Raw genomic sequence first — 25,074 nt, forward strand, 5'->3', positions numbered from 1 at the left:
CAGGCAGACTTTTAGTAATTAAACTTACGAAAGTGTTGCCTGTAATAATAGTAGTTGCAACTGTACAGTGACTGAAGAAAAAATAAACAAATCACTTTTCAGTGAAGAAATTAATACTAACTGAAACAGGACCCTAGAAGCAGTAATGCTTAAATGCACTCTTTCAAGAAATGATCCACTTCCTGACAGAGTTGTACCACTTCCGTTAAGAGAATTATTAGACTTGGATGCTTAGCATAACTTCTCCTTTCATGGTAAAAACATTAAGTGGTTTTAGAGAGATAAAACTGTTGCCCAGAGCAGTTTCATAAAAAATACTTTTAACAGCAAATATACCTACCCAGTCTACTTTTCTGACAGTTATCAAGCACAGAGCGTTCAATTAAAGGTTCAGATTAAACAAAAGATAAAAAACACAGAGAAGATATGCAAACTAAAAACTAGAACTAATACTAAACTTTCTCACAAAAGCTGTTTCATGTCATGTTTGTCATTCACAGTGAATCCTTCCCTAAATTAATTTTGTGATTTCCAAAATTTGATACTTTTTTCCTTCTGCTGTGCAAATGTTCTCTGTGGAGTGATTAAGGGGAACATTTTGTATCATCTAGCTTTCCAAAATGTGTTCTTTGAAAATAACACCTATTTCTATAATAATTCAATTGACCATAGGAAAGCACCAAACACCTTCAACTTTAGCTCCATAGACACTACAATTTCCATAAGCAGCTCCCCTTCAGAAACAAAGTAAATCTACCTCAAAACTGGCACCCTGGAAATATCCAGCTCTAGCACTCATGTTCTTCTTTTTCTCTCTCATTTCCTCTCAGACGTCTGAGCATTTCAACGTACACTGAGCATTTCAATTTCACCTCAGAATCAGCTTGGCACACCACCTCTTTTAGAACCAAAAAGAAAATGTTGTGACACTTTTTCTTTAATGAAGCTCAATAATATCTTTCCATGTGGGAATTTCCCACAGCATTTTTTTCCTCCCTCTTTTGACAATTAGGAATGGCAAGTAAATACACATATTTTTGAACAGTTGTGTTGTGGGGTAGAGAAGGGACATCTATCTTTAGAATGGTGTTACTCCATATTCCCAAACTTGCAGCACACGCTCAGCCCAAACACTGAACTGTTGGCTGACTGACCTGTCAGATTGTGTGCATGAATATGAAAATGCTGCTTAAAAAACAAAAACCATTGACACTATGGAGCATGAGTAGCTCTGCACTGCCCCATAGCTTTTAATCATTTAAACATCAAATATTTTTCCTTTTATACCAGAGGGGTATATTGTATGCACATCATACAAACAGTAGATTTTTTTCAGTGTTGCAGCAGACACACAAATGTATTTAAATGCATGTAACACTTTCTAAAAGCACACTTTACATACCAACTGTGGCTTTACTTCTCCAAACTAACAAGAAATCTCTTACAGACCAGTCTGTACTCCCTCTGGGTCTAAGCCCATCACTCTTCCTGGACTTTCTAATGCTGCTTTGACTGCAGGCTTGAGCCAAATTTCCTCCCTCATCTGACTCTGTGACAGTCTGTGCAGTGATTTAAACAGGACAAAGGCCCAATCAGTGCTGGCACCTGACTATCCATACTTCTGACTGCTGGTGTGCTTCCAGGAATGGCTGGGTCCCTGGCCAGTATTCTTCCAGGCAATGTCTTTGTACATCCAAGCTGGAGGCTAGCATAGCTCAGTAATGGTATGCTGTCTCGACAAATCCAGGAGGCAGTGCAAAAAAAGGCCACTGTTTTGAAGGGGAAAGAATTTAGCTGCACTATGCTATGTCATGCCACTTCCCTGACACCTACAGAATGAGTCCTAATCAGTTTTATTTTCTGGTACAGATGTAGCCTGTATACTTCCACTTATCTGTAATTCCAATATATCCTTAAGGCTGACAGAACTCTGTCCTTTAATAGCCACCCACAAAGCCATGTGATACTGCTGTATGATGGAAGCAATGTCACCAGCCCACTATGCCTGGACCATTCTACTGAAGGTAGATCTACTCTTATGTCAAGTATGCAACCAAGTCTAACCCTCCACTGCTCCCAAAGTTCAGCTGAAAGGAAAACTTGAGCACAGTCTTGTACTCATGGACTACTGACAGGAGGTTTAGGATTTCAGTGCAAGTATAGCTCTTTTGTCTGTCAAAAGGTGGGATTCTTTCCAAGCATTCAGCAGGGCCGCTTTGCTGTTTCTGGACATGACACAAGAATCACACTGCAAAACATTTTAACGCTGGAGAAACTGTTATATAAAAAATATTTTTTTAAATGGAATGATCATGTTTCAAATACATCAGGGGATCCCTCAGTGATAATAAAGAGCTTTCAGTTAATGCAGTAGTACTTTACAAGGCCAGTCACATCTTAAACTGAAATATACACAATAATCACTGTGTTTTATAATATACATCATCAGCATGGATCAGTATCCTTGGTTTGCTATTTTAGGGTTATTGCCCCATTTTTTAAAGCTGCTTTACCTGAAATTTGAAAGGAGAAATTTTCAGCACGGGGCAAATAAGCAGATACAGCCTGTCAAGCTTTGAACATATGAAACCAAGGCTATTAACAACTACTGGACTCAATGCCAGCACCTCTCACATTGAGTGCTCGTAAATGGAGTCAGATTTCAGCTTCTCTCCTCTAAGGCTGCCAGGGACAGTTAGTCCAAGTGTAGGCTAGTAGAGCCACTGGATGAAATATAGCACCAGGCTCTTTAAAATCTAGTATATGGGACATGGAATCCTCAGAAGTGGTTGTTACGCCTTGTAACGAGTAAGTAAATCTCACAGTCCCCACCAGATGTACACAGGAGCCAGCAGTCACAAAGATGCAATAACTTATTAAATTAATAAGTTAATAAATAATTTATTCAGTTTAATATTTCAATTTTACTTTTTATTGTTTACTATTATACTTTTTATATAATATTTACTTTCTCTGCAACAGTGATGCTTCTAAAAACAAGTGACAAAAGTTAGGGAATCAAGTATTTTCTAGTTTAAAAACATCTCCCATGTTTAGACTTTCTATTTTTATAGTCTTGATATAATACTGGTGGAAAGGCAGTAACTGGATGGACATTTTTGGAGGAGTTATGTGCGTACCATACACCACAGGGAGATACCTCAACAGAACAGCTGCACTGCTTGGTACAAAAGTTTTACCAAAAATACTATGAAACCCTTAGGTAGTATTATTAATTTCTGGGATGACAACTGCAAAGGCACCCTAAACCTAAGGTCTCCTATAGAAACAATTGCAAAGCAGAAACTCTTACTGACTTTGAATAGCCAAACTCAATCTCTCCACAGGAAACTGTAGAAATGTATACATGTATGTTGTTATTATATTGCAAGAGTTCTACTGTCATTATATTGCAAAGGTTCTATATTGCTTAGAGTTTCGATGTTTCTCATAGGCAGCTCCTCTAAGCACTGACTCTTCCTTCCTTCTTCTCGCAGTAGCCAACTGACTCCAGTTCCCCCTCAACCACCCAACCCACTCTTTTATAACACTCTTCTTCTTTTTGGCTACAGCTGCAGCCTGCTAAAGTCAGGCCTGTTCCTAATCTCTAATAATTGACTCAACTGCAACTCCTTAAGGGGTAAGATTACTTTCTATACTACCTTTATTTTCTTATATTGTATCCCCCTACACATGTACATGCATTTTTTAACATATATGTGTATAAACACACAAATATTTAAAACTGGAATGGGTTAACATAAGACATTTTATTTCATCAATCTTTGATATCATTTAATTAGATTCTGTGTGAACACTACTGCTGAGACATGGCATTGTGAATTAGCAACTTGTGTGTAAGGATAGAAGCAGTGGCATTCAAGGGCAACAAGTCAGAAATTACTGTAAATAAGAAACGGAGAGAAAAGTAATTTGAGTTATCTGTGGCAAGGAAATGAAGACAGCTTTAGAAATACTAGATTGCCTCTAAGATGTAACAGACTGAGTGGCTTAACTGAGATGAACAGACCCGATGTGTTTTGAACCGTATTTCCCCCAAAAACGCTGTCAAAGCCCTCTGCGAGGACAGCCTCTCCCTCGCAGCTATAGGGACCAGACGAACGCGCCCCAGGTAAGGCAAGGTGAACCGGGCACATGGATGTACGTCCCCAGCAACCTCGCCCACTCCCACTTTATCGTAATAAGCAAGCCCTTGCCAGGCACCTCCCGAGCTGCGATAACCCTGCAGGCCGTGCGCCTTTCCAGCGATTACCAAGGCTGGTTTCACTTCAGTACATGCGGCCTCTTCGACCTCCCAAGAGGCCACCACGCTCGCCGCCCCCTCCACGGCCCCGGCCAAGGGGAAGGCGGCACCAGGCGGGGCCTCTGCGTGCACCGGGGGCCGCGCCACCCGCGCCCCCGTGTCGTGGGGCCCCTGAGCCCGGTGACCCGAGCGCGCCGTGGGCTGCAGGCGGGCCTATCGATGTGTGTGCCGCAGCTCTCCAGCCCGGCCGCGCCGCCGCCGCGAGTCCGCACGCACCGCCCGCGCCTCCCGCGCGGGGAGGCAGGGACTCAGCGGGCGGGCGACGGGGCCCTGCGGGAATCCCCCCGTCCCCTGCTGTGCCTCGCTGCTCCTGCCCCGTCGCATCCCCTCTCGGGCATACCCCGCTTCCCATCCCGCTGCCGCTTCCCCCGCGCTAGGCTGGAGCCCAGCTTCCCCCTGGCCGCCACTGCGAGTGGGTCAGCCCACGGCCGCTCCCCCCTTGGAGTACGATGGAACGAGCCCGTAACGCGAGGAAGGGCGCCATGGCCCCTCCCTCAGGTGATTGCCAGCTCCAGTGGTCAATCAGCGCCTTCCCTTACCTCTCGGCAGCCCAGCGCCCGCCCTCCCGCGGGGGTCGGGGGTCAGCGAGAGAGGCGGGCGGGAATGTTTACAAACAAGATCGGGGAGTAGAGGGGCCGGGGGGAAGACGGGGGGCGGAGCCGGCGGTTGGCGCAGCCGCCGAGCCAATGGGGGCGCGCGGCGCTCGGCGGAAGGGCGGGGGCGGCGCGCGGGGAACGTTCTCTGCCCGACGGCCGCCGGGGCTCGCGGGCGCGCGCGGCCAATGAGCGCCCGGCCCGGGGAGGGAGGGGGCGCGCGCGCCTGAGTAGGAGCCGCTCCCCGCGGCGCTCCCGCCTCCTCCCCCCGTGCCGTTCAGCCTATCCCGGCCGCGCTCGGCTCCGCTCGGCTCCGCTCCGCTCCCCGCTGTCGGGCGGGGAGGGCGGCCGGAGCCCGGGGGAGGGGAGGCGCAAGGACATGGGCTGGTTCTGAGCGCTTGGGGAGGGAAGCCGTCGTGCGTGTGCCTCCCCAGATTTTAATAACTGTTTTTTGTTGGGTGGTGTAGGTTTGGGGTTTTCTCCCCTCACCTCCGCCCCCCCTCCCACCCCGTCTTCCAACGAGGCGGAGGGGAGAGCGGCAGACCCCAGCGCGCCCGCATGGCCCCTCTGCCCCGGAGCGCCCCTGGAAAATAGAACCCGTCTCGGGCCAGGTGACATCCCCCCGCCGCCACGCTTACACACTCACGGGAGCGGCCGGGGCGGGGGAGCCGCCCGTGAGGACATGGAGGGACCCTCGGGGGAAGCGGAGCTGCCGCTCCTCACGGTGAAGCACGAGCTGAGGAACGGTGAGCGGGCGGGCCCGGGGGTCGCGCGGGGGCGGAGGGCACGGGCGGCCCGGGCTGAGGAAAACACGGCTGAGCAGGGAGCGCCGAGAGTTGGTAGGGAAATCTCAGTGGCCGGGGGAAAAAGAGGATGAGCTGAAATATAAGGGCAGGAGTGCGCACGATGGGGGCGGGGAGGGGGCCTTCTCTTATTTCTGAAAAAAGTAGTTGATTTCGACTTCTGCTCCATGCCTGGCTTCCCTGTCCCACTTCCTGGTGGTATTTGACGCTTTTGAAGGAGATAAAGGGTAGCCACGCTCTCTTATAAACATTATAAACATTATTTTTTTTGTAAGTTGTGTGTGTGATCGACTTCTATGGCTGCGTTGGGGGTCCCGGTTTGTTCCAGTCCTAAATGAAGTCGTTTTATGTGACAGCTTTTCTCTGACCTCGGTGAAATGCCGGAATTGTAGGGAGGGGAATGTGCCAACACGTAACCACAGAGTTATCTGGGTTTTCGGTCTACGAATCTTGTAGCTCGGTAGTTACTTGACGACCCTCTGAAGAGGTAACTCAACATGTGAAATATGTATGACCTTTAAAGATACAACAGAAGTCCTCCGTTGTAGGTTTTTGTGTTGGGGAAGAGCTTTATTTCTTTTTAGTAGGGATTCTCTGCTTCTCAGAAGTTTCCAGGCAACTTGAACACTGCAGTAAATCTAAATTTTAACGTCAATTTAGAAGAGCGTGTAAAACATACTCAGAATGTATATTCTCTGTATTGATTAACAATGAAGGTGCTGTTAACCCGTGTCCTTCATTTCTTTTCTGTCATCATCTCTTTCTCCATGATGAAGTGAGAGTAAGCATATGATGCCGTTCACTGCAAAAGTTTGGGAGGGCTGCTCGCCGGGTTAATGTAGTTGACATTCTCGAGTGGGCCGGTGTGAAAGGCAGGTGGTGGTGCTGGGTCTCCTCGGTGGCGTTCTGCCTCTTGTCCCGCTGTCCCTCGGTCCTGGGGTCGGGGGAGCTGCCCCAGAGGAACACGGCTAACCCTGCTGCTTGGCGGGAGGAGGAGGAGGGGGGAAGGAAGAAAAAAAAGGCGGTCTCTTGATAGCTACAGAAATCGAAGGACTGTAGTTTCCTTCTTTCAAGAAGCAAAGTAGCTGCTGCAGAATATAGTTGTCTTAATAGGTGTTGCTACATTTAAGTATGGAAGAGGAAAAGGTAAGGGCGAAGGAAATGGGACACATTTATTCAATATATTTACATAACCATGTCTCTTTTTTTCTATATTTCTTTTATAAAGGTTGAGAACACATATCCCTGAGGGGTCATTATTTAAAGATAGTTTGAGGAATAAACAATGTAGCATAATAAGCAACTTTGATTTTAATCCTGATCATATATATAGCTGTATGAAGTACCAATTCTCACTTTTATTTTAAAAATTCTCAATCTTGTTTGCCTTTTAAGCTTCTGAAATTCAGTTTAGTACGAATAAGTTGCTTCTCCCCTCCTTGTTCTCTTCTCCATATTCAGTGTTTAGAAAACTCTGCTTTCTGAAAAATGCTTTCTAGCAATGACTTGTCTATTTCTGGAGCACTAGGGTGGAGGAGGGAGCTGCTCTGTCATGTACTCCTGGGAGACTCCTACTCCTGAAGGTGTCAATAGTGTCATTGCTATGCAAGAGGCATGGAGATACTGTTTCAGGACTTCTCTATACAATGCACAGAAATACAATAATTTGAGGAGAAAAGTTGCAGTCATCTTCTGTTGATACAGAAATATATAAAGGTATAGGATACTTTAAATGTTCAAAGGCTTTTTTGTACTGAGTCTGGTTGTGTGGATGCTTAGCTGCTGACTAGGGTGAACCCACCACATCTTTAAAGCGTATGCAGCATGTCTATTTAATTTTGCTTCATTTTGGGAAAGAGAGGACAGGCAAGAACTAGAATTTGGAGCAAGTGGATCTTTGTCGTTCCTAAATATGTTCTGTCTAATGAATATCCTTTATTGTGCAATTTGTTTAGATTCCAGTGTTTCCTTCATCCTTGTGTTCTTTCTTTGATGCTGCTAGCTCTGTGACTAATTTAATAATTTAGAATTACAGATTGAAGGTAGCTGTCAGTTGGCAGATGAAAAAGAGGTTAGTCTCCAGAGTGCTTTGAAAGAATTTACTACTGTAGTAGAAATAGTGGCTTCTTTGAGAAGGGAGTATCTTTTCATATTTTGGAAGCTGTTACTTGAACCTCATGGTAACAAGCTGACTAATTCAAATCAACTGAATGCAGGTAAACCCACAGTTACACTTTGCATTTGCAATTACTTGGTCTTGGGATTGCTTTAAAAGTATTAAATGAGTTAGGGACAGGCATTTATTATGGTCAAGTGAGTAAGTGAACATACTTTAGAATTTGAATTTAAGATGAAATGAGGATCTTAAAGAATGAAAAAGATGATTGTTGTTAGCTCCAAGCAAGTATGGAGGCATATGAAAATGCATTAAGTTAGAGCATATGCGGTGCTGTTTCTGCATAGACCAGCTGATTGTTAACGCTATCATACCACGGCTTGACTTCTTTTAAACTTTGAAATTACAATGCTGGCTTTGATATGTAGGGTCAGGTTTAATTTTAGCTTTTTATCTCATAGACTTAGAGCCCTGAAATTCCTCTGTTGTATGACCAAAAAGTAATTGCTGGAAAAACATCACTTGATAGGCATGTAGATTGGGTCTGTGATAGGGAGGGAACACTTGAGTGCCTCTGTGTGATAGCATGTGTTGTGCTCTGTTACAAATACTGGGCACTGCTCTGTGTGTATATATATGATGTTTTGCAGGTAAGACAGAGCAGTGACTTTTAGGACACAAGTCATTTAATAATTATTTTCTTCTAATTGTGTTTTTTTTTTCTTCTCCTAACACCAAACGATTTTTCTTCTGAATAGAAGGCTCACAATTCAGCCACTTCAGAATAGTTACTGTCTTTCTTGTCTCACTTTTGGAAGGAAAATTAGTCTTTGGGGAAAGTGGAATCTCTTTTCAGGAAGTAGAAGCAAAAATATGCCAAAGTTGAAACAGTAGGAAGTGGTGACTGTCTCTGATTCTCACTGAAGCTCCCTAGTGAAAATAATGAGAAAATGACGTTTTCTTTAGCATTTATTTCTGGAATCTTGTAAAGGGAAAGGTTTTATTTTTTGAAGGCTAACTTTCAGAGTTAATGCAACTTTTAATCTTTTTTCAGACCTTAGAAAATACATATTGTTTACACTGAAAAAAGAACGTTGCTGCATCTTAACGCTTCTGTTGCTTGGTAATGCTTCAGAACTGAACAATGGCAAACATAAAGCCTATGAGAGGAAACATTTTACATGATAGAGAAGGATATGGAAAGAGAAAAAAAGGCTTGTAATGTCAGAAGATAAGAAGGAAACAGAACAGTTAAGAGTGAGATTTCCTCCCCACCTCCTCTTTTTTCTGGAAAAAGGGATCAAAGGATCCTATACCTTAAGAGTGCGTGAGTGACTCATAGGAGGTTGCCCATCTTGTGGCATGCTTGTGAACTCCCTGCTTTGCCCAGGGAGAGGCAGAGATTACCAAAACTGGGATCTTGAAGGGACCTTGAGACATTCTGTGGATGTATGGGCAATGGGGTCTAAATGCATTGTTTGTTTTGCTTTACAAAAGTGAAGTGTTGTTCTTTTCCTTTTAGCAAGTCTATTTTGAAGAGGGGACTGGATTTGTTTTAATGTTACCACAATCTTTGGGCTAAAGAACTTGCTTTAGTTTTCAGTTTGGCAGACGTGCATGAGAAAAGGCATATATAGCCCAGAAGTTAATGTAGCAACAGCCTGCAGAACTGCAAAGGCACAAGAATTTTGAACTTCCCCTTGAGTCAAACTTACAATTCAGTATGAAACTATAAAAGGCTTCAGAAAATAAATATGTGGATTATCTATAGAGTTTAATATTGCAAATTCATGGTTACACCTTCTAGAATGGGATCATAGAAATTAGAATTGATTTATTTGTAAACTAGAAGGTTCATGTTACATTCTAGGGAATTGTGAAAATTCCTATGACTAAAACACATGATGGATCATGCACTGAATAGTGAATTCAGCCTTCACTGTGGAGGTACATCTGGCACCTGTAGAGTACTTTATTTTTTATTTTTTTAAAAGAAAACTTTATGAGACTTAAAAGATACTTTTAAAATCAAATTTTCTGTAAGACAGATTTTTCTTTTTACTTACTTACAATATACAGATATATTTTATTACATGCTAAACAATATATATAATAAAATAATATTAATAATTTTGTATATTGTTTAGGGATCAGGAGGCACTAATAGTTGGCTATTTCAAAGGTTGAATTGCTTTTGCTTCTACTTTTCTCTTTTGAGCACTAAAATATATGTTTTATTGGATTGTGGGAACTGCAGAATATTTTAAGTTTATTAATCATCTTTAATACCACTTAAATCTCTGGATTTTACTCTTTACACAATATTTTCTAAAAATTCTTTGTAGTCCAAGAATTTATTGTTTTTTATCTTCTGGTAGCCTTGATTATGAAGAAGGACAGCTATGGATCTTTCCTGGGTTGTGTTTGTGGCTTTTTGTTTGTTTATTGACTGGCATTTTTTTGTTTGCTTGCTTTTCTCCCTCCAAGCTTTAGAATCCAACAAACCTGGCTAAAATGATCTGTACAAGGGTCTGGTACAACTGATCATTTTGCTGTCATTGTTTCAGTGATGTTCTGTGAAATGTGTAATATAAATGAGGACTAATAGATGCAGTCTTCATTGTCAGCCTGTTTATTAGCTCTGATCCAATGTATTCTAAATGTGATGGTTGAAAAGCTCGTGCTTGATTCCACAAAAGAAATAGGAGTCTTACATGCCATATTAATACATCATAAAATTTTATTCAGAAGGCAGTTCAAAGAACACTTGCTGAAATTGCTTAACCATATGACACGGCCTGGGTATCTGAGGGTGTTTTCCCAATATATTTTTCACGTAAATATTTCTGTTGTATCCCCATCACTGCATAATTTGGTATCTTATGGTAAACATGCTGTCTCCTCACCCCTACAGAATTCCAGCAATAAGGTGCAAATTCTACTGAGATTTCTTTGCTTCTGACTCAGTCTGTAGGTAGGCAGACTGGTTTGTGAAAGACTCACGTTACATGCAGTCAGTTTATTTGGGTTTGTGTTTTGTTTTGGGGTCTATTGTGACTATTTCCTCTTCTCACTTTCCTGGACACCTGTAAATATTTTATGCCATCTTGGATAGATGGTTCTAAAAGCTTTATCTGGGAGAGGATAATTCTTAAGTTTTCTTAAGAAAACTTTCATTAAGTTAATGTCTGCATAACCAAATATGTAAATACCTTCCATCAACATGTAAGTTATCAGTTGCTCTTTTTTTGTTTTTTTGTTGATAAATTAATTTGTACTCTGTTACTTTTGATGCTGTGTCCAGGGTACCTGTGACTGATTTTTTATAAATTATTTAATTCATTACTAATGACAGAGAAACCTGAAGTTGAGTCATGTCTTGTATTTAGATATAATTTTTGGTTTGAGAAGATATGTGCAATCTTTAGATATCTGATTGTTTCAACTCTCTTCAGCATTAGATTATCTGTAGCAATTTTATTCATTAGCATCTTGTCTAATTACATTTTGTTTGGTTGGTTTTTTTTTTTTTTTTTGCAATTATGTGACGTAGAGTGTTGCTACACATTAAGTTTCTAGCTGACCATAGAGGTGCCTCAGGGTTCAATCTTGGTGACCTCATAGTGATTCAGCTGACAGTAATGATAAACCTCATGAAGTCACCTCTGTTGGAGAAAAAGGGCGGCTGCTGAATGCAAATGGATCTTAACATGGAGCAATTTCCAGTTCAAGTTTGTGTCGTTAATCTCAGATGTCTAGACTGTTATATTTATTTTAGCTTTCTATATATGAGTAATATCTTTGGTGGGATAGTCTTCTATCATCTATTTTCATGATGGTAATGACAGTTTCTTACTGTGTTTTCCACAGCATTTTATGTTTCTGAATTTCCACCGACTGTGTTCCGTGCAGTATACATGTATGCTGTTGTATATACATGTACCTACCTGTATACATACTATATTAGCTAGTACTTCAGAGGTCTTTGTCATCTTTGGCTGTGTAAAGTTTGGCTTCCAAGCCTTCTAGAATGGGATCAGCAGCTTTGTGAGAGCTTGAATTTTTTCCAAATTTTTTTTCAAGTTTTTAATTTTTTTTTCTCAGCTCAGGTGATCTTACCCTTAAGCATCTAACATTCTAGAGAATCAGCCGTTACCAGCCCAGTTACCGCAACTGATACGCTGGAGTTCAGAGCAACATGAACTGCGTATTCTTTTCTTTCACTGAGTTCAGAACTCTGTGCGTGTTTTTTTTTTTTTTTGCTCTACATTCTTTCTTTTGCCTAAGAAAAATATTCTTAAGATGTTGTGGTTTTTAAATTCCACTTTAAGCTTGTAAGACAGTACCCTGTGCTGATTAAATTGTGCTCTTGTTCAATGACGTGACACTTAACTTGGTGGCAATGGTCTTTCAGATTACAAGGACTTTAGGATACTTTTACTTCCTTCAGAAATAGTTCTAGTTGCTGTAAACAGTAACAAAATATAACTCTATATAGCAGATAAACAGTATAGCATATGCATTATCTTCAGTGTCTAATAAATAATAGTTGCATAGTTTCTGTTGCATGGTGTCGGGGGTTTTTTTCCCCCAAAAGGAGTGTGCACCCTCTCTCCACTCTGAGTAAGGCATAAACATAAAAGTTATAAAACAACATGTGTTCTTTGATGCTGTGACTTCAGTAGGTCTGATGGGCCATTCTCTGAAGTAACAGTTTAAGATCAAGTTGATACTGATACTAGACATTGCAACCTAATATTTGGAGTATTGCAGAATGTCTTCTGTTTAATTTTCCTTCTTGTTTTCTCTGTTCTTAAAATTGCCTGAGGTTCATTGTTCTGCTCAATGAAACTGAAGAACTGGTCTTGTGTTCCAGAGACAAGTTTCAACTTTCAGGCAGAGCTCAGTCTAGTTCAGTAGAGGAAGATCTACTTGTTTGTCTGCTTCAAGAGCTGTATGCAGTAGGGTCCAGAAGCAGAGGACAGAGCACTTTTTAACCTAAAAACAAACACTGTTGAAATGTTATTTCTCAAGATCTTAGAAGTGTAATTAAAAGCTTATAGAATCATTGCACAGTACCAGCTTGCACAGTTCTTAGTTCAGTCTTGGCCTTCTCAAAGTTCAGTGCAGTGCAGATGACAGTCATGTCTCTTACATCATCTGGAGATCCTCCATCAAGGAGAACAGGTAGTCTGGATAGACAGGCTGCCCTGTTCCCAGGGGACTGAAAATGACAGCGCTGGTTTTTGTGCATTGGTGTCCCTGCATGGAGAGGGAGGCTTGTCTTTGCAATGGTAGTATTTCTAGCAATTTCCTTTCTTCCTGCATTCAGAAGTGATGATGGTGGCTCATATTTCTGTTTCCTCTTTATTTTTATGCATACTATGATGTCCTGGCCTTTCCATTTGCTATTTATTTCTGAGTTGATGTGTTATCTCTTGCTGTTGCCCTCAGCTGCATACTCTCTTTAACCATGTTGGTTCAATGCTGACTGGTGTGGACTACAGTAGTATATTAGTAAATGCAGGATTCTTCTAATTGTGCCAGTATGCCAGTATGAAGCTAATCTTCAAGGGGATTTGTTAGCTTTTTTCCTTCCCACTATGTACAGCCATCCCTTTTTAGTGTCATATGTAGCTTCATATAATTTGTGGAGAAACTTTTGTTGACTTGGGCAGTGCTTCTCTTCCCATCCAAACTTTGTTCCATTCCTTGGCGCACTTCTTCAGATGATGTGTCCAGACACTTGAAGGAGAAAGCGCATGGAGTAAATTTTCTGTTTCTGAAACTACTTTCTGTTCACCAATGTACATCCCATTGCAGTCTTTACAGAGAGGCTGTGCATTTTGCATAGGCAGTTGTTGGGTTGGGTTCTGATACCATTTCCAGCACAGTGATGTCAGTGAGGTGTGAGAAGCCTTTCACTATTCTGTCAGCTGTAGTGGTAGTAGTGGTCTAATTGCAGTCCTTTAAAATACTCAGTTTTGAAACAGTTTTGTAACTGCAGAGGGCATCCCTGGTTAAAGGTCCTCAAGGAATGGCCATTCAGCTTCCTGGGAGCGATTGGTGAATAGAATAATTGATCTTTTGAGATTTATGCTTCCAAAAGCAGGTTGAAGGAAATGTTGGAATGACATCCTGGAGGAACTGCACTTCATCTCTGCTAGAGTGTCAAAGTGCTGCACCTGCTTTCAGCAGATGAAGGCAAGGGACTGCTCTAGGGGGGTTGTTAGAAAATGGCAGAAAGAGGCTCTTCAGCTTGCTTTTTTTTGCAGTATGACTTCAGAGATGGACTGAGCACTGCAACTGAGCCTCTTGAAGCAAAACCATTGCCATGTGGCAACATTGGGAGGAGCACTTTCTTGTTCATCTTTTCTTATAGCTTTGAAGATTTGTTATTCCTATTTTTTAATGAAGGATAATTTTACTTCTTGCTTTGTAGGGAGTAATTGTGAGAGAGTTTGTCTGGTTGTATTATGCAGCATCCATTAGGTGTCTTGTGTGATGGCTTTTTTCCTCAGTATGATGTAAAAGGAATGAGGTGGGTCTTATTTTACAGTTATCATATGCTTATTTGTGGTGTAATTTTCTCCTTTTACTATGAAAATATTACAGTAACCTTCAAGATTTATTATGTTTTTAGGATAAGGCCATTAAACATCCTGAGTGGAAGTAAAAATGGAATTAAGGGAAAAATGCAAAATTACAATTCACATTGAAACAAGTACATAATTCAAACTAGATAGCACTCAGCTTTTTATTGTGTAGCCTCATGAAAGTGGAAAAGGTTTTACTAATGTTATTGAATGTGAGTTTATGGTACAGTTTAGATTAATAGATTGAGTTTCAAGACTTAATGTCATTTTAGGATCACAGCCAGCACTGCAAATCTTCAGCACGTTACTGGAGAAGCAGCATTTCTCTGGGTTCTACTCTTCCTATTCAGTTCAAAGAATATGATAGGATTAAGTAACTCTTACACTTTCTAGAAGGGTGTTTAATTGAAAAGTCTTCTGCTGATGATCTTAAAGGATGTGAGGTAGTAAAACCTTTCTGGAGTAGTCCTTTGTGGAAGATCCAAATTGGTGGATTTTGAAGTGAAAACTTTCTTCCCACCCCGAATTCAGCACTTACTTAACTGGTATCCAGAGAAGTTCTGTGTCCTGAATCTCTTCAGTGATGTCCACGCATTCATTAAAAAATGGATAGTCTAGCCCTGGTCTCTTTAGAATAGCCTGTGACTTCTGATGTCCCTGGCAGGAAAGACAATGTTTTAAAACTGTGTATGTTGAGTACCATTTTCAGTACTTCTTAAGAAGAGTAATATGTAATATTAAATTGCTTGGAGACAATTTACCTTCTGTGACAGAACATACCCTAATTGTATAGACACTAACTCAGTCTAGGTTTGCCTTACTTGCTATAACTCCTTTATTGGCACATGAGAATGGCTTCCTTACTGCTGTCTTCTTACTACTGTGATGTAGCTCTAGCAGGAGTATTTGTTCTGTGTGCAATCAGGAGCAGTACAGCAAGCTTCAGTTCAGCTCCTGTGGTGCGTATTGACTCACTTGCTACTTGATGCTGCCTGCATCCTTAGTTGTGCTTATGAAGCTGCTCAGTAAAGTGGATCAGGGAACTGAACTTGTACATGAATTATCAAGCTTAGTTACTTTTTTGTCTTGCTGCTTTTCAGCCTGGATCATTTCAGTGAGGGCTTTTGCTGAATGGTTTGTAGTCATGTTGATGCAAATGGATGCATAATAGTATGACAGGAATCAAAGATGGAAAAATGGCAACTGCTTAAGGCTTTCTTATAGGAGCTTAGGAAATGGGAAAAAAAAGGGTGATAAACAATAAACCAACCCTGCACAATCCCTTTTTTCAAACAGAGGTCTTTACAACCCTGCTTTGAAAACGGTATGTTAGACAAAATAAATACCCAAAGTGTTACAGATTTGTATAAACATAGAACCTCCTGCTTCCAGACTGTGCAACAAATGACACAACTTTGTAGCAGCTTAGCTTTTTCCGTACTTATGAGTTATGTAGACTTAAGGTAATTTCTACTTGATACTAATGGAGAGTCTTTAACAATCCTGTGTTCAATGCATGAGCAGCTGTTGGAGCTCTGTTTGTCATCCCACACACTATATCATCCAAAAAAATAGAGTATTCGGGGTGCTAGGGCTGAGAGATGGCCTGATTGCTGTCTGTAACTATGTGATTGGAGATCACAGACAAGGTAGAACTGGACTCTTTTCAGAGGTGGCCAGTGATACACTGGGAGATGGTATATACAGACTAGATGGCCTTCAATTACTGTTCTGTGATTTTTCACCTTTGAGTACACTGATGGCAGCATGAAAATTGCTTTCCCTTGCTTTTCAAGTTTGAATACAGTATGAAATTGGGATGTCTTCTCAGCACTGCTTATTTAATTCAACTGCTAACTTGGTTTTACTGGGGCTGTAGTAAGATGTCAGTGATGTTTTGGTGTACTACATATCTGATGTGATTTTTTTTTTTTCCCCTTCAGCAAATTTGACAGGCCATGCAGAGAAAGTTGGCATTGAAAACTTCGAGCTTCTGAAAGTTCTTGGAACAGGGGGTAAGATGCACTATTTTTAAGTAAAATGTTGGAAGCATTTACCCTTATGTATGATTTTGTTTTCTAGCTGGAACATTCTTTAGGAAGATAGCATTCTGTATTGCATAGCATATTTTATTCAATTTTTTTCTTTAGCAGATATGCAAAATTGGAGGTCACATGTAACACAGCACTTTTGAAGATGCATTTTTTTGGAAAAAGGAAAACATATGGTTGAAAATTTGGGACAATTTAATGTAGTTTGTGAAAAACTTAATCTGCGTTAAGACATGGTCTTGATAATTATGTTGAGTTTTCAGAGTGTGTTTGGGGGAAAAAACCCAGTAATTTTGATACATTATTAAATAAGATGTTCCATTTTTAAATTAATCTGTTTTAGGGTTCCTGTTGGCTCCATAACTCTGTCTTAGTCAGATCCTAGTATTTTTTAAGATGGATAATGTTCATTGTTGTACTGTGGCTTTCAGCACAATGTTGGAGATTTTTAACATGTTGTAGGATTACTGACTGTAATGAACAAAATAACTGTTTCTTCTTTGCTAAAGGGATACACAGCCCCATATACAGACAAGACTAATGGCTTTTATTTTTAGGGTGTTTATGCTTTTTTATTTTTTGGTCAGTATTAAGTTAGATGCATTGTTGAGTAGGTTGGGATAATCATGAATGTGGACTGTCATCAAGGTATGCAGGAGTTTTATGCTAGTTAAATGATATTAAATTTTTGGGTGTTATCTGCCATTAATAGCTAGCAGTGAGGCTGTAATTAATATAGATTCTTTTAGAAATTAATTCAGCTGTTAAATCACCTGAGAGGATATTTTTCTGTTTCTTAAGTAAAGTTTTTAAAGTTTAACATGCTAAAAAATTGAAGCCTTGCTATTAAATTTAAATAGAGGTAAATACAAGGAAGCTTTAATATTCATAGATAAATGTTGCATATTTCTAGGTAGAAGTCATCATGATTTTCTGAAATGGTCAGTGTGGATCTGAGTGTGGTTGACAAAAATGAAATTATAAACAATTATGCATTTATGTGAGGATGTCTTTCTCTCCTGATGATAGAAACATTGGCTGGATTTGTAAATTTTTTTGATTTTGTCTGTTACCTTTGCCATTGGTCTGAGATCAAGCTAGTGTTACAACTATTGCATTTGGGGTACAAAGTAAGTTGGTGATTTCATAAGGGTCAGTCTTCAAGTTCAGACTAGCCTGACCTTCTCTTGTCTTTAGGCAGTACCTCTGAAATAGCCTGTCTTACTGTTAAACTGTTGTCAGTCATTCATTGCTACCTCCCATGCCTTCTTTTCTTCATGAACAGATTGGACAAATTTTTCTTGGCCCAGAATACTCTTAACCATAGCAGGTAATTGTTAGGCTTGCAATGCAAAGCTATTCTATTCACTCAGGTTAACATGAGTGAATAGAAGTCTATTCACCCAGGTTAATTTTTGAGGGACCCCTTTCAGAAAAGGCTTCTTCAGTGGGTTGACAGTGGGGTTGATTCTGTGTGTGTGTGTGCGAAGTAAAAGAAAGACGTCAAGTAAGCATGACTGTCTGACTTCATCCTGCTCTAGTAGTCTTGTTGCTCCAGTAATGTCTTTTGTCGAAGATGATCTAATCTTTGTCTAATCTAAAAGATTCCTCAAGCTTTAGGAATCCAAGGATTCCTTGAGTATCCTGGAATGGCATTTGTAGGAAGAGTAGGTGGCATTTGTTGTGGTATTTGGTTTTTTGGGGTTTTTTTCACTTTTTTGATATGCAGTTTTGCTCATAGCCTGAGGTTTTTGCTTCAGAAATCTAGACCATCAGGGCAGTCAAAAAGCTTTGTTCAGTCTCAAGCCTATGATAGCTAAGACTCATGCACTAGGTGTGTCAGAGTTTGCTGCTTGCTAATTACTGGATGGCGTTAAATGCCAGTGACCTGATCAGAATGGTGCAAGTTCTCTTTGCTTTGGGTAAGTGACCATCTGTCAGCTGGCAATGTTTGCTGCCACATGGAATTGCTGAAAACAGCATTCTGAGGAGGTCAGACCTCAAAGAGGTCCCTTAATTGCTTGGCCCAAGACACAGTCAGTTATACCTGCATCACTCCTGGTGGTGACTCATTCTTAAAAGCCTGCAGCAGTAGAGATTCTGCAACCTTCCTAAGGTCTTCTTGCTGATGAAGTTTAATTTCCTAACTTGAGAAACATTCTGGTCATTGCTATAAGCAAATAGAGACAAGCCACCTTTACTCTGGCAGTGAAAGCTTTTTCCTGGTGTGAGCTTTTAGTCGCATTCCTAATGCTCAATAGAAGTGTGATGCTGTTTTAAAATGTTTCTCTGTGGAGTTACGCAGCATGCAGTGTTTTCAAACCAATACTTAATCGATCGAATGCAAGGGAAAATGTGTTGAAACCTCACAGTTACATTAAGTGATGACTGTAGATGCTGTTGGAATTAATTACAATATTTTAAATACAATATTCTGTCATGAAGCAACTGGAATAACCACAGAAGATACTTAAAACATGTCAAATTATCCTTGCTTAAGGATATGTAATTGTGATAGTTTCTTACAGACGCAGTGGTGATTCTTTTCAGGTAACAGCTGTGCAGGTTTATTTAAATCTTCATTTTTAAGCTTTATGTTTTAAAAATACAAACATTTAAGATTATTAGAAATAGTATCTGTGTGTGCTGATTTTTCTCCTGTGGAAGCCATTTTTTGTCATAACTTTTTTCATGCTATGGCTTAGCATAATTTAATACTTACTATTTTCTTTATTTGAATTGCTTTTTTACATTCTTTTGTCTGCTTTCTTCTAATGTATACACTCAGTTGGAAGCATGCTTGTTATATTTTGCTTTTTGGTATAAAATTGTATCATACTAATGCTTTCTTCTTTTGACCTGAGTCTCAGTGGGAAGACAAGAAAACAAAAGTCTGAGTCGGATCCTTTTATGTTGCATAAAGGGGGTAGTAATAGAATAACCTTATTCATTGAAGAAATTAGTAGCACTTTACATCAGTAAAATGAAAGACAAGACACTGTTAATAAAGCTATTAATAGTGTACTTGTTGCTTTGGGAACAAAATCTTACTGGCTTGACTTCTGACTGGCCTGTGTTTTAGTCAGTGTACTGAGTAGTATATTGAAATGGGATAAATCCTTTTCGCTTTCTCTTACTGTTATAACCTTGCTAATGTGGAATTTTCAGATTTCTTGTCCATGTTCCATCCAGCTTGTCCCTCCTATCTAGTTAAAGCTTTTCTCCCTGTGACAGAGAAAACTAGAGTCTATTCGATAGAAGGCTGCTACTTTTCAGCAGAGTAGTCTAATTGCTTCCCAAAGCCAGGAAAGGAACAACAGGAGAAGGTGGCTGTGTTGATTTATGCACGCCCACTTGTTTTATTTGCTTTATTCTTTGAAAATGTGTTCTTAATCACTTGGCTTATTTGCTTCATTCTTTGAAAATGTGTTTTTAAAATAAGAAAAACACTGTAAATGCATTGTGGTTTATACATTTTCCTACCAATGGATTATTCCCTTTTTTATACTGAACTTTAATAAATGCCACTTTTGTTCACTCTTTCAGTTGTGGTTAAAAAGAAACAATACAACTGGTTCTTGAGCACGTGCACTTATAATCCATTCTACCTTTTGAACTACAGTCCACTAATGAAGACTAATAATAATGAGAAACAAGAATCTAATTACCATGTATGAGAGAATGTTTTATATGTGCTCTTCTGGATTTAAGTGCTTATGTGGGAAGGCTATTCACCTTATATGTGGAAGATCCTTAGGATCTGAAGGATTTATTTGTATGAAGGGAACAAAATTAGTGAGATGAATGTCATATTTGAATAACCATCTCAAAAATCCTGTTATACAAGAACATATAATGAAGTTTCATCTAAGAGGTCAGAAATTATTTTGATAAAGTTAAGGCTGTGAAATGGAGTTAGTGCTTTCAAAGCATATTGAAGAAAATATAAAATATTCTCTCATAAAAGGAGGAAAAAGAAAGAAATGGGGATACTGTGCTCAGGAAAGTGAAACAGAATTAGTGAATGTCTAAAAATAATTCCAAACTGCAATTAAATATTTTACTTCAGTTTCTGCTGAGGACAGCTAGAATGTATACTGAATGGTAGGTGGGATGGCTAATTGGAGACAGGGCTTGGAAATGGAAAATTGGTTTTCTGCATGAAGAACAGTCTGAGAAGAGGGGGCTGTGTTTAATCTAAGAACCTGGACAAATTTTTCCTTTTCATACACCAGTGAATTCTGAAAGAATCTCTACATTAAATTGGAGATCAATAGCAAAGATTCTTATTGGAGCTAATGCCAGAGAGAATAGCAAAACCAGCCTTACATTTAAGAAGGAAAGGAGAAAGTAAGATGATGATCCGAGGCAGCTCTTGGTTGTTCTGACTTCATCAAACTTCAGTGGTATGCATTACCTTAAAAAAATTTTTTTAAGAAAATTACTTACCTAAATTTTTTTAATAATTAAAAACTAATGGTATCCATATCCAGTGGGAGATTGTCTTGCATTTGAGAGCTGCCTTCTAAAAACTGACATCCTTTAAAAATTAACAAAAAAAGTTAGGCATGTATTGTCTACCATAACTATTTACTGTAAATTTATTACAGTATGTAGTTATGGTAGACAAAAAGGTAAAAAAGAAACAAAATCAAAATGCTGACATAAAGTACATTTTAGGACGCAACCTACCCTTTCCTGTCACTTTTTGTCTTTCATATTAATCGTCGCTCACTTGTTTAATGGGAGAGGGAATTTATTTTTGGAGTAAATAATAATGTTGAAAAAATTCCATTGATGATTCTTGCCTGTCTGATATCTAAGGAAAGATGACAGAGAATGCTTTGTTTTTAACAGTTTGTTCATAGACAATAAATTGGAAATATTTAGAATGCTGCTATTTGAGGTTTGTTAAGGATTCTGTTTGACTTTCCCCCCTATTTTTAGCTGCTAGAACTATATGCTTTTCTAACTTTGTCATATCCCAATTTTTAATTCTTATGGACTGATACTAGCACAGTAAGAGTTCTGCCTCCAAATTCCTTAGGCTAAGGCTAAGACTAAATCTAAATCCAAATTGCAGAGCAAAGATGTCATTAGGCATATATTGTGCAAAAATGCAATGAAATTTATTCAAATCCTTAAATATTTTGTACCTCTGAGCCTTTTCCTTTGTAGTCTCGTGATTATTCTTACACTGACAGTAAAAAAAGTGCTTTAATAAAGAGGTGTAGTTGATATCTGCACTTGAAAAGATGAATTTAAAAATTATGGATGCAAGTGTAAAGTTTTAATGAATTTAGGAGTCCACAGAAACCATCCAGTGTGCTATAAACAATAAAAATTGTGCTCCTTTTTCTCTGTAAGAATCAGCTGGTGTGATGCAATGCGTTAAGGTGCTTGCATTTGTACTGAAAGAGGAAAGAAGCAAAGAACACTTCATAGTTTTAACTCATTGTCTTTCAGCAAGTGTGTATTTTAGACTATTGTGATGACCTGTTGAATTGTTACTTAGAATGATATGTATTAATATGAATATAAATATTTATATATATAATTATGTTTAAGTGTACTTATATGTATGCTTATATATACTCATGATATATTACTATGAATTTGTATTCATGGAAAGGGCAGTAGTAAAAGGGAAGTTTTAGTACCCAATTATATTTTTCTATCTCACTAATTGAGTGCAAATTTGGTATAAATTGCTGGTGAAATCTCTTAGTCATCATAAAGGCTGATAACCATTCTTTAATTTTTTATTTTGTTTCTCTTAAGCTGTCAGGTCAGTCTAACAAAGTTTGTGTCTGTGTATGTAGTTTTTCTATCACTTAATGTATTTTCAATGAATTTGGGTGGTGGATATTTGGTGATTGTCTATGTTTCATTATGGGGCATATATTGCTGGCTGAATACTTCTGCCTGGGCAGTAGATGAGATGTCCATGAGATTTTTATGAGAATTAACATTAAAATGTTGCTCTTTGAGAAATTAAAAAAGCTTTACTGAAGTACAATTTTCAGGTGAGAGTATTGCAGTTAGCTTATGTGCTCTCTCCTTGCTGCCACTCAAATAAATAGCTTTTGCAGTGTTGTCTTTTAAGTAGATTTCTTGTGCTATTAGAGATTCTGGTGTTGGATATATTATGAGTAATTTGATTAAAATAGTGCTGCTTAAGATTTATTCTCATAAAAAATGCTGAGAATCGTCATCATTCTGTCAGTCCTTTTCAGATTCCTGAAGAAAGAGTTTGTACCATGGCAAAGTTCTGTGTTGCAATGTCTTTTATAGCAATAAAAGTATGGTTTTTAGAGATTCTTACGGCTTTTACACTAACCAGGTAATTTTCTCTGATACTACATGAAAAGCTGTAGTAGGTACTGCATTCTCTCACCTAAGATGCATTATTATGTTTTTATAAAATGTGATTAAAGATACAGGTAGCTGAGTGTTACAATCACAAGGCTTTGTTTATTTCAATTTAACTTGATGTTCTCCAACATTTCTGATGAAATTCCTGTTCCCTGGGGATGAGTACCTGATGACCATTCTGGCTTATGTATGCTCCAGATCTCGTAACTGCGAAGCTGGAGAATGCAACACAAAATGCAAAATCTTGAAAGACTGTCCTGCATATCTCACAGAATAGAAAGATGTCACCTATTCTGACTCTATTTGCCATTCTTGAGAGATATGTTATGAAAACTTATTTTATGAAAGCTCTTTTTGCAGATAATGAGTTCTGTAAAGAACGGAAGCATGATTCCTTAGGGTGCCATGAGTCAGGTAAAGAACTCCTTAAAAAGAGTTGTTCAGTATATGAGCAGTATCACTGAAGTAGAACTCAGATCTAGGAAAAAAGCTCACATGTAATTTGGTACTTAAAAACCCTGTATTACCCATCTGGAAAAAAAAATCCAGAAAGAAGTCTGGAGTTACACGTAATGCTTATTGGGAGCTCTGTATGCTATAGCTTTTTTAAAGGCCACCTAAATTTGAGTGTCTCACCTCAGGACTGTATACACTTGTCCAGTGTATTTTCAGGTTTGAGATATTTGAGCATTCTCTTTGAGAAGGTAGTGTGAAGGTAATTACAAGGGTTGGACAAAAAAATGAGCTGATTAGTTTTTCTGTGTCATGATGGCTTAAGGAGAGGCTTACCATGATGGTTTCCTTAGTGAGCTGGTAGCAGCCTACACTTTGGGGTCTGCCTGAGCCAGAGATTCTCTTTAGAGTTTGGCAACACTTGCTGTGCTTTCCTCTCCCTCAGGGTTTTATGTAATCTTTTGTAATTCATCTGCATTTTTGACAGCTGCAGTATCATGTAACAGTAGTTCCACAGCTTAACTGCGTATTTGTTTGTATGCTTTCCATACGTTTTAATGCTGATACCTAAAGATTTAATTTGTGTCCTTAGTTATTTTGTTTCTAAAAATAATGAAAATTTCTTCTTTACCGACCTTCTTAGAGTTTTTATTTTTTTTCTTTAATTCTCTGTTAGAATCTTCTTAAGTATTCTACTTTCTCAGGCTAAATAAAATATGGCAGTATGTTTAGTACCATTCACGTGTAGAGGAGTTCTTTTATAGTTTCCTGCATAAGGGATTTCTGGGTTTGTGTTGAAGGTGTGGGTACACTTGTATAATTTCTTCAGTACTTTCCTTGACATTTCTAACATTGTGTTTGGGGTGGTCTTTGGTAATTTCAGCTGTTTTTATCTTCTCAGTTCTAACACTATGTGCTATTATGATATTCACATGGATTAGGTGTTTACTATTTGAAATTTTCTCTGCCATTTTATTTTTTCATCTGCTTGGCATTTTGATACTGTGGTAGAGTTTTTAGCAATCGGCTTCAATATCTGTTGCATTGGATAGTTTACTAAAACAAGAAAGTTTTTTTTTTCCTCACTTATTCATATATGGTTGAATCAGGCAGGATGAATTCCTTTGGTGACTTGCTTTCTCTGAAAAAGCTGAATATTTGTTTTTAAGCTTTTAGCTTTTTGTCTTCTAATAGCTCTCAGTTTTTGAGAGGATTCCCCCCTTTGCACCCTTTTAGTGTTTTAAAGATCTTTTTTTTTTAAAGAGAACTTGTTAAGTACCTTGATCTAAACAAGTTAACCATTTCATAGTTCCTTTCTCCTGATTCTTTGAGCAATGGCTATTGCCATCTACAAAAGTAACACTCATTCTTTCACATAATGTGCTGTTGTGTCTACTACAGAATCACAGGATGGTTGGGGTTGGAAGGGACCACTGGAGGCCACCTAGTCCAGCCTCTCTGCTAAAGCAGGCTAACCCAGAACATGTTGCATAGAATTATGTGCAAGTGCATTTTGAATGGCTCCAGAGTTGGAGACTTCACACCCTTTCCCAGTAGCCCATTCCAGTGTTCTGTCACCCTCAAAGAAGTTTGTCCTCATATTCTTACAGAACTTGATGTTTTCAGTTTGTGTGAGTTGCCTCTTACCCTGTTGCTGAACACTGTTGAAAATGGTATGGCCCCATCCTCTTGACACCTGTCCATAAGATATTTGTACACATTGATGAGATTCCCCTCTGTCATCTCCATGCTAAAGAGAAGAA

General features: G+C 39.2%; 2 protein-coding genes across 5 annotated transcripts in view; one reads left to right on the top strand and one right to left on the bottom strand.

Moving 5' to 3' along the window:
- Window positions 1-4,956, bottom strand: part of DGLUCY (D-glutamate cyclase) — a 48,155-nt gene extending 43,199 nt beyond the window's left edge. Inside the window, exon 1 of the mRNA XM_084207853.1 lies at window positions 4,864-4,956. The gene's annotated coding sequence lies outside the window, so the exon portion shown is untranslated. The remainder of the gene's footprint in view (window positions 1-4,863) is intronic.
- A 223-nt stretch (window positions 4,957-5,179) lies between these two features.
- Window positions 5,180-25,074, top strand: part of RPS6KA5 (ribosomal protein S6 kinase A5) — a 68,932-nt gene continuing 49,037 nt past the window's right edge. For 2 of the 4 annotated variants that reach the window (XM_084208473.1, XM_084208475.1), the window contains exons 1-2: window positions 5,180-5,663; window positions 16,376-16,447. In XM_084208473.1, coding sequence (XP_084064599.1) covers window positions 5,600-5,663; window positions 16,376-16,447 — 136 coding nt within the window. In that variant the 5' untranslated portion in view covers window positions 5,180-5,599. Of the gene's footprint in view, window positions 5,664-16,375; window positions 16,448-20,868; window positions 20,890-25,074 lie in introns of those variants that run through there. The other 2 variants (XM_084208478.1, XM_084208474.1) reach the window with 2 other exon arrangements.

The sequence above is a fragment of the Fringilla coelebs genome (assembly GCF_963513975.1).
Source record: "Fringilla coelebs genome assembly, chromosome: 6".
Taxonomy (NCBI): Eukaryota; Metazoa; Chordata; class Aves; order Passeriformes; family Fringillidae; genus Fringilla; species Fringilla coelebs.